Below are 21,173 nucleotides of genomic sequence, written 5' to 3' on the forward strand. Positions count from 1 at the left end.
AAAGCCAGCCATTAATGCCTCTAGAAATTAAACTCAAAATAGACATAGGAAAATCCTAGCCATCTCAAATGAGAACAACCTCGCTAGCTGAGATAACCACCAACAACAAAAGAAAAACCAATCGATTTGGCCAAAAAATGAAACTAGGAGAAACGTACCTTTCATATTGGAGAAACACGAGTAAAAGGACGAAGTCTCTGTTGTTGCAGAAGGTCTCCGAGATGCTATCGGGTAAACTGAGCAAACGATTATAACTCCAGAGGACCGACTTCCAATGCCTAGCTGAGACTTTAGACGCTTACATTCCAGATGCCAAAAAGCAGATAACGCAGCTGCAGAACTTCTGGTATACAAAATTGCCTGAAAAAACTGTGCGCGCGGTGCAAAACAAAGTCGTAGGAACAAGAATGGAGAAGAGTTGAGAACACAAGAGAACAAGAAGAACTCTTTTTTTTATAAAAAATAGAGAAAAGGAACTTCGATTAATGCTTAAAATCCAACCATACAAATTGGCAAAACCGGAAAGGTGCCAATCGTGGCCCAAAAAAAAAAAGGGTTGAAAGAAAACCCGCCTGTTGCCAGAGATCCCAGCTCACTGCATAGGGATTCTAAAATGTTTTGTCGATCAACTTGTTGAGAAGGAAGCAACAAACAAGAACTGATGAGAGCAATTTCAACCAGCAAAACACCGCCTACCAAGATGTAGCGCAAGGCCTAGACGAGCAGAGACCATACGCCATGGTACAGAGATGTAGCAGCAGGGAGTGCTTCACCGCTTGTCATCTACACGTATCCCTAGCAAAAGCTCTTGCTCGTGACTATGATAACATAGGGATTCGCAGACACTCCAAACGAGAGCTCATCGTCGAGAAGGGCTCATGAACTAGCAGTTCAAGCGAGGAACAAGGACCCTAGATTGCCCAGCCAGAAGATACGCTTGCCACCCCTTCAGAAGCAAAAGCACGAGAGTAAATTGTTACATGAAGAGTGAGGCTCCAAGATGAAGGCACAACGTAGAGTAAGAAAGAGAGCACGAGAAGACCATGAGCACAAGAAGACCACAAGCCAGTAGCTAGAAAGATATCACGAGAAGACCATGAGCCAGTAGTCAGTAGCCAGTAGCAAGAGAGCCTAAGATAGCCAAACTAAACAAAACCCTTGCATGAAGGCTGCCAAAACGGATTCTGAGGAGACGTGCACTCATAAACAGGACCTCCAATGTGTGTAACTAGCGTGAACAACCCGCAGACAAGACGATAAAGGTTTATGAAAGTGTGTTGCCCATTGCCAGACTTCTTCCCACCATATCTTGGCATGCAATCTTGGGACTTCTTATTGTTGATTGGCTTGGATCCTTGACCCTTGTGCATGAGCTCAAAACTCTAGCAAGTTCGTATGCACTCTCATAACGCTGTGGTCTGAAACTACAAACATTCACCGAATGTCTATATGCAAACCATCAGGTGTTCCTCTTTGTAAATTCATGCACACACCCACACTTCGTATGGATTGCACATCGCACGTGGCAAGGGTTTATACAAAGCTTGCTTAGAGAGCCTCCCCGCGCATGCGAGAGGCTCACGCATGAGAGTGGGGTTGGTTTGGCATGGAGGAACAAGCATTTTCCTTGGCATTGGACCGCTGGTCTTGCGTTGTGGATTTTGCCAATGCGCTCCAAACACTCAGCCCTGCCATTGGTGCACAAACTTGGAGCTTTCTTTTCAATTGGCTTTCATTGGGCATGAGTATCCCCGTGCTACCCCATGCTGTCATTCCTTAAACCCTTGCTTAAACCTCCCCATGCCCTCCTCTCATGGAGCCGCAGCATGGGCGGAGGGCCTCGCACCTTCCCTGGCGGTGTCTCCAAATGGCAATGGAAACGTATGCAGGAGAAGAAACGCAAAGAGATCGACAAAAATCGATTGATTCGCGAGAAGAAAATCTATGACATGAGACAGCGCGCCGAAATCCTGTCTGCTCACCCTGAGCTCGAGCAACCTTGGGAAAAGCTAGCTACCTTCCCTTCCGACAATGTCACAACAGAGGAGCACATTGTAAAGCTCGCAAGCCGCTTCCAAAGGCCCGGTGCACAGGACCTTTGGACCGAGAAAGATGGTCCCATTCGATTGGAGTGCAATGATGGCTCTTCGCCTCCTCGGAGCAAACCAAAAGTTCTCAGCCATGCACCCACATCCGGTGTCCAGCGCAGTGAATCAGGACGCAGCAAGAAACGTGGTGTGGACAAGAAGGCATCGAAGGGGCGAGAGCGTTCTTCCGAAGCGTCCCCAGTAGCGAAGAGCGTGCAGGACTACTTCGATTCCTTTGAGAGCGATCCGCTCGGTTTATCCGATCGGAAAGGTCGAGGTTCAAGGTAGAAAATTCGAGCAGGGGTTGTCCTTGTAACGTCCGGAGGTGCTTTAAAGATATGTTTTGTTTTCTTGTAAGATTTAATTCGACAAATTTCACGGCCTACAAGCTTTTGGTTCTCTCCTTCTGTATTTTGGTTGGAACCATTAATTATTTCCATCTCCATGGTAAGGGGCATTATCCCATAATGACTGCATCATCCTAAAAACCTATCCAGTAGATAAGCCACATGAGATCTAAAGCAGCCGCTGAGTTGCCCTTCCAATTTGTCTAACTTTGAGTAAAAGAACCATAAAAGACTCGAGTGCGCTACTGCTGTGTCCTTATTTGACCTTCACCACCATTTGACGCAAACCTCCCAATGGGGCTTTTTTATAAGGCCGGCCGATCAGATCCATAAACTGACGACCACTCTATGCACTTTTTGCTGACCCTCTATGGGATAACCCTGTCTGTCAATCTGGGACTGGCCAGACTGGGTCAGACATGAGCCAGCAGAATGCTGACCCAGTCTGCTCCCCGTATCCTTCTATAAATAGGTCCAATGCAGACCCCTATTGCTGGGCTATTCCCAACAAACCTGTCTGCCCTATTGCAGGTCCATGTGACAGCTCCTAGTCTGCCCATATGGTGGGTGGTAGACGTGATCCAGAGGAGCAGTGAGGAGCTCCAGGGTTCCAGTAACAGGCCCTGTGTTGGCTGCACACTCTGTAGGAGCGAGAGAGAGCACTAAAACGAGATCTAGCATCCATAGAGCGCCTTAGAGAGCATGACCCAATCTCACAGTGGCTCATAGACTGTTACGAGAGTGTGAGGCTTGACCTTCAGGCCATAATCCCTTTTGGTTGGCTTTTTATGAGATTTTTGACTCAAACTCCCTTCCTCAGCCCTTGTGTCGTGGCTGGATTTGTTTGATCCCAAAGGGAGGACAGGTCTGACACACGTTAGTGGACATCGATTATCTTGCTTGGCACTGCTTATTTGATCTTAGCCAAGGTCTTGAGTTTGCGGTTGAGGCCTCACCTTGCTGATCATCCGTGGCTGGGAGATAGGTTCTATTCAAGAACACAGCATCCTGGACAATATCTTCACTTTTTGGGAGGTAGTGGATTGGGCACGGGACGAGTCTCAACCTATCGCAATCCTTCTTCTGGATTTCAAGAAGGCTTAAAAGGCAGGGTGGAGTGGTCCATTCTAGAGGGTACTATGCGGAGGATGGGCTTTTTGGAAAGATAGATTCGAGGAGTTTCGGCTATGTATGCAGAGAGTGCCAGCCAGATACTCATTGGTGGCCAGATGCAAGAGACCTTAGCTCTTTCTCGCTCAGTTTGGTAGGGTTGCTCCCCTTCCTCTCTTTCTTTGTTGGGCTACTTTCTGTGCTCCCAGGTAGCAAAGCCTCATGAGGATGCGGCTCTCGATCGGCCAGGAGGAGGACCTTTTAGGTTTAGAGTTTGCAAATGATATGGCACCCTTTGCCCTTTGTGGAGGATACCGAGGAGAGTTTAGAGGGGACACCCTAGCAACTTACTGTTTGGCCTTGGGGGCCAGGATCAAACTGGACTAAATTAGTTGGTTTCCTCATGACGACTGATGAAGTTCAAGATTGTGAGGTTGCACTTGGCTTCTGACGGATTCCGAGGAGAGACAGAGCGAGATACCTAGGCCCCTAGGTTGATATTTCAGCAGAGCAATATATTGTCTTAGTATTGGAGGAATGTGCGGCAAAGCTTCTGTATTGGAGCTGTCAAACTTTCTCTAGCAGGCAAGGCCCTTGTGGTCAATCAGGTTCTCTCAGCGACGGCGTGGTACATTGCCTTATGTGCATGGGGCAGCTCATGCGCCTAGTGCGCAATTTCTTGTGGGCAAGGTCGGATGGTATGAGAAACACTAGCGCCAGGGCGGACTTGGCATTACTGATCCTAGATGCAGAGCAAAGCCCTTTTGGGCTAGCTAGTGGTACAAGGCCTTACCCTAGGCTTGGAGCCCTGGAAGCTCTTGCTTCAACAAGGGCTTCTCAAGAACGCCCCTCGCACATGAGGATAGTGGCAACAGTCCCATAGATGGATCTTCTTAGAGCATTCCCCAACAAAAAAGGGATTCCTCCTGATGTGGAGCCTTCATAGGGCTTGGCAGTGTTTGTTTGGTGGGCCTCTCGTGTCACATGCACGAGTGCCAGGCACAGGTGGCAGTGACAACTAGCTGTACAGCCATCAAATGGCAGCAGCAAAGTTGCAGGCTGGGGCAGTTTGGCAGCCAATTGGCAGGCCCATTGGGTCGTCGACGGCCAGCCTTCAAAATAGGGACCAAGTCGTGTCAATTGACCCGACCTAAGCTGGTCGGTCAACCGACCCTGCAGGTTGAACGAACGGGTCTGGTCGGTCAAGCGACCAGCCAGTTGGCCCATGTACCAGCTCTATACAAGGGGCTGTTTGTCCCTCATTTCAGCATTCAGATCCCAGTGCATTTCAGCCAGGAGTTTCAGCAGGATGGCTCCCTCTCCGTCAGTTGCAGTTAGGAGGGAGTAATCAGCTCAGTTTTGTATGCCAATTCCATAGTCAAGGCATTTATGCCATCAGTATGAATAAAGCAGTGTACTATAGTTAGGAAGATCTCCGGTGTCTCTCATGCTTGAGTTCTCTTTCTACATTTCATCTATGGTTCTGCACAGCTAGTCCCTAGCTCTATACAAAGGGCTGTTTGCCCCTCATTTCAGCATTCAGCTCCCAGTGCATTTCAGCCAGAAGTTTCAGCTGGATAGCGCCCTCTCCCTCAGTTGCAGTTAGGGGGGAGTATTCAGCTCAGTTTTGTATGCTGATTTGGCAACCATGTACAGCCGTAGTCAGGGCATTTATGCCATTAGTATGAATAAAGCAGTGTACTATAGTTAGGAAGATCTCCAGTGTCTCTCATACTTGAGTTCTCTCTCTACATTTCATCTAGGTTTCCGCACAGCTAGTCCCTGCATGTTACATCTCGTGCTTGGAGGAGTTTGAGAGGCAACGACTTATTAGACACCGAGAGGTATGGGCTCATAAGGGACTTATGTTGGGGTAGCGGACACACATTGGGTGGGCACACTTGGAGGCGCCTTCCGGAGGGTAAAGAGGCACAAGAGCAGACACTTTCTCATCTGAGAGGGGTAGGCACCCGGATGATGGAGATTGACTCTGTGATCCCAGAGGCATGGTGGGAGGGGCTGTGCATTACCTCAGTCCCCCACCATTTGTACGGACAGTTCTAGAGGATTGGGGTGCCTCTCAAGCTCGCCGAAGGATACTGTTTGGGATATGGTGTCCAACATCATTGCTTGGAACATTTGAGCTGCCCAGCTGCAATTTTGTGATGGGAGGACATCAGGTTCCCCTGGCAGCCACCTTAGTCGCCATCTGGCAAGATATCATGCACACCCTGCATCATATGGGAGCGTGGCGGTTGCTCTAGAACCTAGAGTCCCAAAAGATGGGAGTGTTTCTGCAAGGCTTAGCCTGCTTGTATCTTCTATATCATCACGGCGAGAGGTATTCGTTGGTTGTATAAACCTCCTCCTTGGCTGATAGCCCTTGCTCCAGAGATTCTATAAAATTGTGCGAAATGTTGATCTTGTGACAGCAAAACATGCTCTAATAAGCAATAAAGAAGCCCAACATATGACTCGGATGTTCCAGGGTTGAGCGATCACAAGACACAATAAAGAGAAGCTAGATATTTTACTGCCAATTGTTGAGCTGCTCTCCTGCAGCAGCTTCATACGGGGTAGGCCTAATACTTGAAGAATGTGAGGTGAATTTGGAATCTCTGTCCGTGGTAATGGTCCCTGGCAATCCTTGTAGGATCGTTAGATGATAGAGAGAGAGCAAGGTGCAAAGAGTCGATAGAGTCTGCCGTCATGTGAACTAGTGTTGGAAAAGAAAGAGTAAAAGCACTTGTACCTAGAACTAGGACTAAGTGTCCTAGGTGTCACATAGGACTAAGTGTCCTGTGTGGCCTAAAAGGCACTAACACTATAAGTGCCTATATTTATGCCTACAAGGCACATACCATGGCCTATAGGGCATCACTAGAACCACCAGGAGATGGCCTACAAACCCCCCTCCATGGGATGGGCTGAAGTATTCTGGAAACGTCTCAGAATACCTGGTATTTTCTAGTCATGGTGGCACATGTTCATCCAAAAGGATATAGCCACCTATGAATGCACAAGGGATGTGAGATTATGTAACAAAGGGAATCAAGTGTAAAGCATGTCGGAAGACTTCGAACTTGGGACGAGGAAGTGCCTTTGTAAACATATCTGCTATGTTGTCCTTTGTGGGAAGATAGGACAACTCGATGTCTCCAGCTGACAACCGCTCCCGAACATAATGATAGTGAACTTCAATATGGTTGGTACGCGCATGAAACACTGGGTTACGCGCAATGGCCAAAGCACTCTGGCTGTTAGTGTAGACAATAGTGGAGGATGTCTGGCGAATACCAAGATTTGAAAGTAACTGTCGAAGCCAAACACACTCTACTGTAGCAGTGAAAGCTGCCCTGTACTCAGCCTCACAGCTAGATGTGGCAACTGTTGGTTGCTTCTTGCTGAGCCAAGAGAGAGATGAATTGCCAAGCAAAAAACAATTGCCAGTATGTGACACTCTGGTGTCGGAACATCCTGCCCAGTCACTATCCGTGTAAGCATGCATGGTAAGTGAACCCTAATCACCATAGAAGAGGGCTAAATCCTGAGTGCCTCTGAGATATTTGAAGACTCTCTTCACTGCCTGCCAATGTTGTGAACTGGGCATGTGCATGAATCTGCTGAGCTCAGATACTGCACAGTGTAAGTCAGGTCTGGTGTGACATAAATAAATAAGGCATCCAACCGCCTGCTGATAAAGAGTCATATCACATGGTGAGCTCCCATCATGAGCTGAGAATTTGAAGCGAGGGTCCACTGGAGTAGAGATTGGCTTGCAATCCTCGAACTGAAAACGATCAAGGAGCTGTCCAATATACTTGGACTGTGACATCATGATACCCCCGTCAACATGAGCAAACTGAATGCCCAAATAATAGTGCAGCTGTCCCATGTCTGACATTTCAAAAACCTGCTGAAATCAGCCTTGAAAGCTGCAATATGCTGAGTATCTGGGCCTGTGATGAGCATATCATCCACATATAAAATCAGCACTAAAAAATCAGATCCACTCCCACGGACATAAAGAGTGGGTTCTGTGGGACTTTTCTGAAAACTAAGGGATAGTAAGTGTGCATGAATTTTGGCATACCATGCCCTAGGTACCTGCTTCAGACCATAAAGGGCTTTTTCAAGCCGGCATACCTTGTTTTCAGAATTAACAACCTCAAAGCCAGGAGGTTGTGTGACATAGACTTCTTCTTGCAGATCCCCATGAAGAAAAGCAGTCTTGATGTCAAGTTGGTGCACTTGCCAATGATGATGGGCTGCAATGGCAATGTCACATCTAATGGTAGTAATCTTTGATGTGGGAGCAAAGGTCTCCTCAAAGTCAATGCCTTGTTGTTGGGCATACCCTTTTGCAACAAGACGGGTTTTGTATCGATCTATATTGCCATTAGATTTCCTTTTTAATTTGTAGACCCACCGGGTACCAATGGCATGCTTGCCGGGAGGGAGATCTACTAATTCCCATGTGTCATTTTTAGCAATGGATTGTAACTCAGCTCTCATTGCATCCATCCACTCTTTGTTGTCAAAAGCATCTTTATGGCACAAAGGCTCTTCATTGCAAGCTGTAGCAAGGAATGCAAACTCAAGAAAGTGACCATGTATTCAACAACTAAACAATCCCCAATTTCTGGGGCAATCTAACAGCTCACAGGCCAGCCAAAAGGCCAGCCACCTCAGCCAAACAAGTGGCCAGAAAGACCAGCTGGTTTGGCCGACCAGAACTAGCCGACCAGCTGGCAGGTCCACCGACCAGCTGGCCGACCAGCTAGGTCTGGCCTATAAAAGCACAAGCTCCCACACTCCTTTAGATAAGGACAGGACCTGCAGCTGCTTCTCTTCTCCTCCATGCTTTGCTGCAGCCCTGCCTGCTCCACTTCTACCTCTTCTCTTCAGATCTGCTCCTCTCCTTCCTACCTCCTGGCTGCTCCACTTCTACCTCTCCTCTTCAGATCTGCTCCTCTCCTTCCTACCTCCTGGCTGCTCCATCTCCTCCTCCAGATCTGCCCCAATTTCTGCTCCTCTGCTCCAGATCTGCTCCTGTGCTTCAGCTCTATTCCGTCTGCTCCAGATCTGTCCCATCCTGCTCTAGATCTGTCTCTTTTGTTCCTCTGCTCCAGATCTGTCCCCTCCTGCTCCAGATCTGCTCCTTATCTTCATCATCATCGAGCTACACAGAGGACTGCGTTACGCTCCCTCTGCTGCTATCTTTTCTACAGTTTCTCTACATGGAATCATTTTTCTGATTCATCTCAGCCACGGTCCTTGAGACACGACAGCTTGAGGTTATTGTATTCAGTTTTTCATATTACCGATAGGCACTATGTTTTCTGAGTTCCGTTCTTCAGTTGTGTTTGAGTATTGTCTACTTTTTGATCGCTCCACTACAAACCCTATCGTTTCTCTATACCATGCATCTGTCTATTCCCTGATCTTGTCTGGGCAGCAAAGGGCTGGTCTTGTTTGCTGTCCCTCAATGTATCAAGAAGCCATTTGGGAACTTGCCTTTGCTATCTATTGACAGCTCTTTCTTCAATCACAGCATCATGAATAGTGGGATCATTTTGTGCTAGAAGAGAAACCTGCAAATCAGCATGGGGTAGTGGCTGATCATTGCTTGTTGGAGGGCCTGCAGGAGGCTCATGTTGCTGGTCAAAGTCTTTCTTTGAGGAAGGCAGAGGTAACCAAGAGTCAAAGGCATCAAACATGTCAACATCTGGCTTAGCTTTGCAGTCCACAAGAGGAGAAGCTGAATGTTCAGCAAAGATTACATCTCTATTGACAATAATCTTCCCAGTATTTGGTTGTTATAACCGATACCCTCTGCTCTCCTATCTGTAACCAATAAATATGCATTTGATTGCCTTGTCATCAAGCTTATGGCTCAGCTGAGATGGTACATGAACATATGCAAGAGACCCAAAAACTCTCATGTGTGAAAGTGAAGGCTTTCTGCCTTTCCATGCTTCATAAGGTGTAACAGTCTTGTTTGCTGTCCCTCAATGTATCAAGAAGCCATTTGGGAACTTGCCTTTGCTGTCTATTGACAGCTCTTTCTTCAATGATTGCGTCATGAATAGTGGGATCATTTTGGGCTGGAAGAGAAACTTGCAAATCAGCATGGGGTAGTGGCTGATTATTGCTTGGTGGAGGGCCTGCAGGAGGCTCATGTTGCTGGTCAAAGTCCTCTTTTGAGGATGGCAGAGGTAACCAAGATTCAAAGGCATCAAACATGTCAACATGTGGCTTAGCTTTGCAGTCCACAAGAGGAGAGGCTGAATGTTCAGCAAAGATTACATCTCTACTGACAATAATCTTCCGAGTATTTGGTTGGTATAACTGATACCCTCTACTCTCCTAGCTGCAACCAATAAATATGCATTTGATTGCCTTATCATCAAGCTTATGTCTCAGCTGAGATGGTACATGAACATATGCAAGAGACCCAAAAACTCTCATGTGTGAAAGTGAAGGCTTCCTGCCTTTCCATGCTTCATAAGGTGTAACAGTCTTCAATGCCTGTGTAGGTGATCTATTCAACACATAGTTGGCACACATCACTGCATCAAGCCAAAATTTATTGGGCAAAGACTTGGCCTTAAGCATGCATATGGCCATCTCCATTGTGGACATGTTTTTCCTTTCAGAAACAGGATTCTGTTGAGGAGTATAAGGAGTACTACATGAGTGAATAATGCCCCGTGAAGAGAGAAATGCATCAAACTCCTTTGACATATACTCTCCCCCTTATCTGTGTTTAGGGTGACAAGCTTGCATCCTGATTCATTCTCAACCATATTTAGCCACCTCTGAAAGCATAAGAAAACTTCAGATTTGGCTTTTAAAGGATATATCCAGCAATATCTTGTGAAATCATCAATGAGAGTCATGAAATACTTATACCCCCCAATGGCATTTATTCTCATTGGGCCACAGACATCACTGTGTACTAGCTGCAATTTCCTTTGTGAGAGTTTTGGACAATTCTTTTGAAAAGGAAACCGATGCATCTTACCCAAAAGACAACCCTTACACACATGTTTGGAAACTGTGTGAGTTTGAGGTACATCATTTGCCATCTGCTGTGAATGTAGCTTTGCAAGAGCTCTATAATTGAGATGACCAATTCTCTCATGCCAAAGATGAGTTTCAGCAAGCTGTGAATTTGAAATTGCAAATGCTTCAATAGAAAGTGCAGCTGAGTGATGATCAAGGTGATAAAGCCCCTTTTGCAAAGTGCCAGTGAGAACTATGGCATTGTCTTCACGAAGATCATAAACTAGGCATCTGTAGCCATCAAAAATCATTGTGAAACTTGAAGTGGCAATTGCTGAAATTGAAATCAAGTTGACTTCAATTCCAGGCACAAAAAGAACATTTGTCAGAGTGACAGGATGGCTTGAAATGGATGTGAGCTGCACATCTCCAATTCCTTTTACAGCATATGAAGCATTATTAGCACATGTGACAGCCCCCCCTCGAGGTGCATCAGCTAAAGAATGAAACAACTGTCTGCAAGATGTGACATGCTTGGAAGCACCACTATCAAAGTACCAGGACTGAGCATCATAAGCAGTAAAGAATGCATCAGCTTTGGAGGGATCAAATGAGCAATGGACAGCCCATGCCCAATCATGGTGAAGAGCATGTGCATGTGAAGCATCTGTTGGCTCATGGGATTCAATAGCATGAGAGGCATTAACTGTCAATCCTGCTTTCTTTTTCTCCGAAGCAATGCGCTTCCTGCATTCCGAAATGTCATGTCCAAGCTTGCGCCAATAGTTGCATCTTTTCTTCTTTGACTTATTTGCTGTATTTTTAGATGCATGGGAGGAATTGTAGCTGCTATGCGCAGATTTTGGCTTGCCCATAGGCTTGGAAGCCTTGCCTCTTCCTGTCTGCCATGAAGCAAATGCATGATCAGGAATAATGGCTTGTCTGTTAGCTCTACTTTGCTCTTCCTGCAAAAGCAAAGTAACTGATCAAAAGAATAGTGGTCTGGATTACCCATGGCCACTAATTGAAGGGTTGTAGCAAACCCTTGATATGTATCTGGCAGTCCATTCAATGTGGTACTGAGAAGCTATGAATTTGGCACCACCTCATCAATGTTGGCAAGTTGTTCCATGAGGTCCTTGATCTTTGTCAGGTATGCATCCATAGAGTCACCTTCATTCATGCTGACTTCTTGTAATTGCCTTCTCAAATATGCAACGCGTGCCTCATTGCAAATCTGATAGAGAGAAGCCAATTTATCTCAAGCATCCTTTGCTGTCATGCAAGACCGGATTTGTGGAATAATGATTCTCTTGGATGATAAAGCAATACATGAATGTGCATTTGCATCTCTTGCATCCCATCTTGTCTGTTCCCGAGTTGGAAGAGTAGTAGTAGGAGTGCTAGAAGATGAGGCATCAAGAGTAGTACCCCCTGCGGAGGGACCAGGACTAGAGGCAACCACTATAGCATTGGCTGGCCTCAGATCAACCCCAGAAACAATATTCCACAAATGCTTTGCAACAAGAATATGTTTCATGAGATAAGACCACATCGGATAGTTGGTGCCATCCAACTTATCATCTTCATGAAGAATGCCAAATAGATCTTTATTGTTCCCAGCCATAGCAAATGTGATACCTTGAAAAAGACTTGAAAACCCAAAAAGCCTCAAGGCTATCACTGCAAAAAGATCACTGTCCAAAAATGATGGCAAATATCTGTAAATTTTCGACCCAAATCAAAGGGCAAATGCAGATTTGATCCAAATGTGACTGTGGTAGGTAATGTTCATTGCAAAAACAGCAAATCTGGAAAAAGCCCCAAATTTATTGAGGGCAAATAGGCCAAAAAGAGGGCAAATGCAGAAAAGCCCCAAATTTTGCTGAAATTTTTGCAAATGTGACCCAATGTATGCGAATCTGACTTAATGTCCTGCAGAAAAGACTCAATGTCTGAAAATCTGACTCAATGTCCTGTAAATGTGACTCAATGTTCTTGAATTTGTCCCAATGTATTGCAATCAAGAGCGAAATTGCAGACCAAATCCCAAAAATAGCCTCAAGGCTTGCAACTGCAAAATTAGGACTTGTTGTCCATAAAATAACTGCAAAAGTGCACCTGTCCCAAAGTATCGACCTCAAAATGTAGGCTTTCCAATTTGTTGAAATGTCTTGAGATGATTTCAAACAGTAGAAGGAAGATAAGGATAACAAAAATCCTTAAAAGTCCCAAATTTTGATAATGTACTTTAAAGTACAAGCTGTACGGATTGCAAGTACGTGTTGAGCAGGTACATATTGTAGTGTACGGAATAAGTACGTGCAGTGTACAGATGCAAGTACATGATTGTACGTGTACAGATATGCTATATTGATGCAGGTACTATGTTGTGCGGTGTGTACGACTGTACGGTGATGTAGATTGTATGGTTGTACGATAGCGTAAGTATAACATAAGTACGACGATGCAAGTACAATGTAAAGTACGATTGTACGGTAATTGTACGAAACACACGACAAAGGTACGAAGCCTTGTACGGGAGACGTACGTAGTGCAGTACGGAAACAGGTACAGAGTTGTACGAGGTAAGTACAGCGCAAGCACAGCTATACGGAGCTGTGAGTACGGTTGTCCGTACCGTACGACTGTACAGATAAAGGAGTAGTGAAGCTAAAGGGAGTTGATGCGAGTCCGGGTGCAGGAGATGAATCTAAACGCAGCTCTAATACCATTGTAGGATCGTTGAATGAAAAGAGAGTGCAAGGTACAAAGAGTTGAAGAGTCACAGTCGTCACGTCAATCTTGAGTAGTGTGTGAAAAACAAAGTACATAGTACTTGTACCTAGACCTAGGACTTAGTGTCCTGGGTGTCACATAGGACTAAGTGTCCTATGTGGCATAAAAGACACACAATAAACTAAGTGCCTATACCAATGCCTACAAGGCACATACCAGGGCCTATAGGGCATCACTAGAACTAGGAGAAGATGGCCTACACTATTCAACACATAGTTGGCACACATCACTGCATCAAGCCAAACTTTATTGGGTAAAGACTTGGCCTTAAGCATGCATCTGACCATCTCCATTGTGGACCTGTTTTTCCTTTCAGAAACAGGATTCTGTAAGGAGTAGTGCATGAGGGAACAATGCCCCGTGAGGACAGAAATGCATCAAACTCCTTTGACATATACTCTCCCCCGCTATCTGTGTTGAGGGTGACAAGCTTGCATTCTGATTCATTCTCAACCATATTCATCCACCTCTGAAAGCAGGAGAACACTTCAGATTTGGCTTTTAAAGGATATACCCAACAATATCTTGTGAAATCATCAATGAGAGTCATAAAATATTTGTACCCCCCAATGGCATTTGTCCTCATTGGGCCATAGACATCACTATGTACTAGCTGCAATTTCCTTTGTGAGAGATTTGGACAATTCTTTTGCAAAGGAAACCGATGCATCTTACCCAAAAGACAACCCTCACACACATGTTTGGAAACTGTGTGAGTTTGAGGTACATCATTTGCCATCTACTGTGAATGTAGCTTTGCAAGAGCTCTATAATTGAGATGACCCATTCTCTCATGCCAAGGATGAGTTTCAGCAAGCTGTGAATCTGAAATATCAAATGCTTCAACAAAAAGTGCAGCTGAGTGATGATCAAGGTGATAAAGCCCCTTTTGCAAAGTGCCAGTGAGAACTATGGCATTGCCATCACGAAGATCATAAACTAGGCATCTATAGCCATCAAAAATCACTCTGAAGCCTGAAGTGGCAATTGCTGAAATTGAAATCAAGTTGACTTTCGACTCTCCATGGGAGATCCTAGCTAGCATTGTAGCATGGCATATTTGGAGAGCCAGATGCACTGAGGCTTTGGAGGGTTCTCAGGTTCACCCTTCTCAGATCTTGGCCAGTACTTGGACAGATACGATACACACTCTGATGGCCATTTGGGCGACCATGCAAGGATCATCTCGAGCAGCCTCCTCCAGGAGAGTTACTTTTCTCAGAGATTGGAGAGACTCTCCCTTCTTTTCTGAGACTTCTACAGGGTTGAGATGGCACTTTCAGCCTCAGCCTTGGTTTCTTTCTATCTCATTCCTCTGAGGTGTTTTTTATTACATACTTAGCATGGTGTATTTTCGCACAGAGCTTGCTCTAGCGGGTTTCTTTCTTCCTTAATAGAAGTGTCTTTAAAAAAATAAAAAAATAAATGAAGTTGACTTCAATTCCAGGCACAAAAAGACCATTTGTCAAAGTGACAGGATGGTTGGAAATGGATGTGAGCTGCACATCTCCAATTCCTTTTACAACATAGGGGGCATTATTAGCACATGTGACAGTCCCCCCTGGAGGTGCATCTGCTAAAGAATGAAACAACTATCTGCAAGATGTGACGTGCTTGGAGGCACCACTATCAAAATACCAAGACTGAGCGTCATTAGCAGTAAAGAGTGCATTAGCTTTGGAGGGATCAAATGAGCAATGAACAGCCCATGCCCAATCATCCTGAAGAGCATGTGCATGTGAAGCATCTGTTGGCTCATGGGATTCAATAGCATGTGAGGCATTAACTGTTAATCCTGCTTTCTTTTTCTTCGAAGCAATGAGCTTCTTGCATTTTGAAATGTCATGTCCAGGCTTGCGACAATAATTGCATCTTTTCTTCGACGTATCTGTTGTATTTTTAGATGCATGGGAGGAATTGCAGTTGCTATGCGCAGATTTTGGCTTGCCCATAGGCTTGGAAGCCTTGCCTCTTCCTGTCTGCTATGAAGCAAATGCATGATCAAGAATAATGGCTTGTCTATTAGCACGACTTTGCTCTTCCTGCAAAAGCAAAGTAACTAGCTGATCAAAAGAATAGTGTTCTGGATTACCCATGGCCACTAATCGAAGGGTTGTAGCAAACCCTTTATTTGTCTCTGGTAGTCCATTCAGTGTGGTAGTGACAAGTTGTGAATTTGGCACCAACTCGTCAATGTTGGCAAGTTGTTCCATGAGGTCCTTAACCTTTGTCAGGTATGCATCCATAGAGTCACCTTCATTCATGTTGACTTCTTGTAATTGCCTTCTCAAATATGCAACACGTGCCTCATTGTGAATCTGATAGAGAGAAGCCAATTTGTCCCAAGCATCCTTTGCTATCCTGCAAGACCGGATGTGTGGAATAATGATTCTCTTGCATGATAAAGCAATACATGAATGTGCATTTGCATCTCTTGCATCCCATCTTGACTGTTCCTGAGTTGGAAGAGCAGCAACAGGAGTGCTAGAAGATGAGGCATCAGGAGGAGTACCCCTTGAAGAGGGACCAGTAGTATAGAGGCAACCACTATAGCATTGGCTGGCCTCAGATCAACCCCAGAAACAATATTCCACAAATGCTTTGCAACAAGAATATGTTTCATGAGATAAGATCACATCGGATAGTTGGTGCCATCCAACTTATCATCTTCACGAAGAACGCCAAATAGATGTTGATTGTTCCCAGCCAAAAAGAGACTTGAAAACCCAAAAGCCTCAAGGCTATCACTGCAAAGAACTGGCTGTCCAAAAATGACAGCAAATATCTGCAAATTTCCAACCCAAATCAAAGGGCAAATGCAGATATGACCCAAATGTGACTGTGGCAGGCAATGTTCACTGCAAAAACAACAAATCTTGCAAAAGCCCCAAATTTAATGAGGGCAAATAGGCCAAAAAGGGGGCAAATGCAAAAAAGCCCCAAATTGTGCTGAAATTTTTGCAAATGTGAACCAATGTATGCAAATCTGACTCAATGTCCTGCAAAAAAGGCTCAATGTCCTACAAAAGTGACTCAATGTTCTCCAATCTGACCTAATGTATTGTAATCAATCGAGAAATTGCAGACCAAATCCCAAAAAAAATATAGTCTCAAGGCTTGCAACTGCATTATTAGGATTCTTGTCGACAAATTGTCTGCAAAAGTACACCTCATATTTTGAGAGTGTTGGAAAAGAAAGAGTGTAAGGTACTTGTATCTAGACCTAGGACTAAGTGTCCTAGGTGTCACATAGAACTAAGTGTCCTATGTGGCCTAAAAGGCACTAACACTATAAGTGCCTATATTTATGCCTACAAGGCACATACCATGGCCTATAGGGCATCACTAGAACCACCAGGAGATGGCCTACAATCCTCCAATCGGGTACCAATACCTGAGAAATAAGTGGGCTACGTCGTCTACCTTGGTTGTTTGCTTGCACGGAATAAGCATACAAAATTTACCAAACCGATCAACAATGGTTAGACATAGAGTATTTCGCATACCTGCAGATGCATGAAGGGGTCCCACAAAATTTATCATGATGTCTTGGAAAGGACCTTGGGGGATTGGAAAGGGCTGCAGCAATCTTGCCGTCTTCTGATCGGACATGTTTACCTTTTGGCAGATTTAGTTTTGGCAGATTTAGCATCTCTGTACATAGCTTATATACATCCTTCCGCATTTTAGGCCAGTAAAAATATCGTTGTAGCTTTTCGAATGTACTATTGATGCCGTGATGGTCGCTTGTGAGGGTGTCATGGGCGTCATGGAGTAGAGCCTGCCGCTTGTCTTTGAGCACACAAAGTCTTTGCTTATAGAATAACCATCCATCTTGAATTGAATAATGGTCGGGTGCAAGAGTCTGGGCAAACTGATATTGAGTGCCAAACTCTGCAGAGTCGGTGTATTGTGTTTTCATAGAGTCAAGGTCCTTCCCTCTAATCTCTAGTACAATGGCCTTTTCTATGGTCTGAATGGAGGCTTTTTTGCTTAGAGCGTTGGTGATGGGGTTGTTCTTGCCAAGGACATACTCAATCATGTCGCGAAATTGCTAGAAGATTTGGCTCCATTGGGATTACCGATCGCTCCATTGGGAGCTGGGCATTGTCTACAACCACTCTAAAGCTTGATGGTATGTTTGTCTTGATTGTGAAGGTCTGTCCATAATGGAACGGCTTCCATGGTTTTAATGCTTAGATAACGTTGAGCAATTCTTTGTTATAGACTGAGTAATTCTTTTCAGCAGGGTTAAGCATTGTGTTGTAGTATGCCACGGGTCTTTTTTCCTATTGTAAGACTGCCCAGATGGCTACATTGCTGGCATTGGTAATGATCAAGAATGGATCATCCCATGATGCGATCTTCATTGATGGAGCTCGTGGCCAACCGTTGAAGGTCATGGAAGGCCTACAAAGCTACGCCGGTTATTGATATCTTCTATCGACGAGTCTTCACCCCTTTCAATCAGTTTGTTAAGGGCGCTAAGGTGGTGGAGAATCTGGGTATATGTGAATTGTAGGCCTAGCAAATCCCTTCGAAAGATCGGATCTCCTGGGCTGTCGTGGGGATTGCCCAGCTGGTGATAGCTTGATTTTTTTCAGGATCCCAGAAAATGCCATTGGCGCTGATGATATAACCCAAGTACTGGATTTCCATCAGGCTGAACTCACTTTTCTTGGCATTGAGATATAATTGATTATTGCACAAAAGTTGTAGAGGTTTCCGCACATCCCGTATATGCTGCTCTGCTATGGTTGAGAAGATTAAGATATCATCTAGAAAGATGAACATGCACACTCCCATATGCTCAGCGAACATCTACGACATCATCTTGTTGAATGTTGGTGGTGAATTTTAAGACCGAACGGCATGACTACGAACTCGTAATGAGCTCGCTCTGTCCTAAACGTTGTCTTTGGAATGTCAGTGTTAAAGATTCAGACTTGGTGATAGCAACTCTTAAGGTCTATCTTGGAAAAATACCTAGCACCGTTTAAGCTTTCTAAGATATACTCTTTGCGGGGCATGGGAAATTTATTGTTGATGGTTATCTTGTTGAGTGCCTTGTAGTTGACACAGAGTCGTGCCGACTTATTCCTTTTTAGGACAAATAGAATTGGAGCCACAATAGATGATGAGGATGGTCGGATAAACCCAAGGCGTAAAAGCTGTGTGAGCAATTGTTCAACTTTGCCTCCATGCTCTTAGATAATTTGTAAGGAAACTTACTGGGAGGCATTGAGTTTGGGAATTATTCAATCCGATGGTCCTTGGGTCTATGAGGCGGAAGCTGTGGTGGAAGATCATCTCGGAGCATAATATCTTGGAACTCCTGGATTAGATCTTGCCCCAAAGGAGGCCCAAAGGAGGAGGTGGCTGCATTGAATTGAGCTGACGTCGGACAAACACCAATGCGCATAGGGTGCATTTGCGAATAGCACGAGCTGCTTGGATGTGGGAGATCAGTGGGATGCCAGGAATGCTTCTGTCCCCGTGGATGATGGTCGGCTCAGGTAGTCCTTCTAGAATGGTGAAGGAATCATGCCGCCAATTGAGTGCAGGTGAATATCCTTGGAACCACTGGATACCCCAGTATCATGTCGCAACCTAAAGGTGTGACGCTGGAAAAAAGCCTTTTGAAATGAGAAGGAAAACTTTTCAGCCTTGTGTGATTTGAGTGTGTAACCGGAGTGTGAACCTGCCCACCGCAAGCTCATGAGGCACTAAAGTGCATCCTATCTTTTTGGCGAGCTGAGGAAAGATAGCGTCTTTTGAACTCTCCATGTCAAATAAGACAACAAATCATTGTCCTTTAGCCATGCCATAGGCTCTGATGAGAGCTTTATTTTGCTTCTCAAGCATGCCCTCCTTCTTACCTTTGAAGATCACCGAGGGTACGGCATTTAGAGCAGGTAGAACTGCATTTTTAGTTGTGGTAAGCGGAGCTGGGAGTGCCAAAGTAGTGGCGAGTGGTGCTTTCGTAGCCTTCTTGGCCAACCATTTGGGGCAATCATTTTTTCCATGCCTAGCGATGTGGTGGCAATGGAAGCAATGGTGCTCCGTGTGGTACCACTTCTGTTCGTCGAGTTGTAAGTATCCTCTCGGAATGCCCGCCTTAGCTTTTTCATATGGAGTCATCTTGGGCTTAGACTCCTTTTTTTGACCAGCTGATTGCTGGTTGTCCTTCTTTTGAAAGGTGTTGTCCTTTGACTAAGGGCCTTCTTGTTGGGCTGTTGGATTGCTGCAGGGCTTTGACTTCTGGTTGGACCTACTTAGGCCTTCCCTTGTTCAACATCATTTCCTGATTGTAAGCGAGGTAAGCGCACTCTCGTAAGTAAGCGGATCGAAAACGAATGTTAGAGTTCAACCCCCTAATGAATTGCTTGAGCTTGGAGGTTTCTAACACACCGAACTACTGGGCCCGGTTAATCACCTTATTACTATAGCTTAATACCGACAGACCATTCTAGGCTAGTACAAATCAATGAATAAACTGCAAAATGGCTGAGTGGCTGCACTTACCGTCATATTTCATGAAATTTGGAGTGGACCAGGCGAGTGGAGTAACCTTTGGTGCGGTCGAACTCGAGGAGGAAGCAGTGCTCATGCTAGCTTGCATAGTAGCCAACATCTGTTTGTGTTGGAGCAACCTAGCTCCGGTCGAGTCGGTGCTACTTCTCGGCTTGGAAGGGTTATAGCATCTATACCCTTTCTACTGGAGAGAATAACCAATAAAGATGCACTTCTCAGCTTTTGGATCCAACTTGGATCTCAACTCATTTGGCACATGAACATAGGCAATGCAACCAAAGACTTTCAAATGAGAAATACCTGGTTTTCTACTAGTATACCTCTCCTCTGGTGTCATGCCATGTATTGCTATAGTGGAAGTCCTGTTCATTATGTAGACTACTGTAGCAACTGCTTCAGCACAATAATAATCTGGCAGGTCTTTTTCGTTGAGCATGGCATGAGATACCTCTCCAATATGCCTGTTTTTCCTTTCTGTAAGTCCATTTTGTTGTGGGGTATGACTGCATGAATATTGCTACTTTATGTCATGCTCCTGTAGGAACCTTACAAACTGATTTGAGAGGTACTCTTTCCCTCCATCTGACCTTAGGCTTTTTATTTGCAGCCCTGTTTCTTTTTCAACCATAGCTTTAAAAGCTTTACTTTTCTTTTTCATAATATACACCCAAACTTTTCTATTGTAGTCATCAATAAAAGTGACAAAATAATGACAGCCTCCAACAGATGTAGCTTTAGTAGTCCACATATCAGAGTGGATTAATTCCAATGGCCTCTTACTCTCTTGAACATGTCTAGGAAATGGTTTCCTTGCCTATTTTCCAAATTGACAGGCTTCACATACCTTATGCATTTTTGCAACCTTGAACTTAGGTAATCCTTCAACAATATTTGGGCCTGCATTAATTTAAGTTGCTGTACATTAACATGACTAATGCGTTTATGTTAGATATCAATATCTACAACTACACCGATCCCATGTGCAAACATTGCTGCACTTAATTTAGGCATGTTCGCATCCAACGTAAACATCCTGCCCTTCTTCTTCCCTTTTGCTATCAAGCGACCTTTATTTTTCATATCTTCAACAAATCATCCATGAGGATTAAATCTGACATGCAAGCCCTGCTCAACCATTTGACTAATGAAAACTAGGTTCTTGGTGATAATTGGGACATGAAATACATCAGACATGTATTCTTTTTTCTATCCTACATAGACAAAGGAATTTTACCAATCTGCATAATAGGATTTGCAGTATCATCACCAGTTTCCACAAATCCTGGTC

At 44.7% G+C, this 21,173-nt stretch overlaps 1 protein-coding gene across 1 annotated transcript; it reads left to right on the forward strand.

Moving 5' to 3' along the window:
- Positions 1-1,600: 1,600 nt before the first annotated feature.
- LOC147897375 (putative DEAD-box ATP-dependent RNA helicase 33) lies at positions 1,601-2,469 on the forward strand. The gene has a single exon (XM_087380766.1). It carries the CDS (start codon positions 1,764-1,766, stop codon positions 2,373-2,375), a length of 612 nt encoding a protein of 203 aa, XP_087236892.1. The 5' UTR covers positions 1,601-1,763; the 3' UTR covers positions 2,376-2,469.
- The last annotated feature ends 18,704 nt before the right edge of the window (positions 2,470-21,173 follow it).

The sequence above is a fragment of the Dipteris shenzhenensis genome, chromosome 10 (assembly GCF_047967505.1).
Source record: "Dipteris shenzhenensis isolate YYH24624 ecotype China chromosome 10, Dip_SZ_1.0, whole genome shotgun sequence".
Classification (NCBI taxonomy): Eukaryota; Viridiplantae; Streptophyta; class Polypodiopsida; order Gleicheniales; family Dipteridaceae; genus Dipteris; species Dipteris shenzhenensis.

What these genes read in the sequence shown, in the direction of transcription:
- LOC147897375 (XM_087380766.1), top strand. Translation starts at nt 1,764, where the DNA reads ATGCTGTCATTCCTTAAACCCTTGCTTAAACCTCCCCATGCCCTCCTC.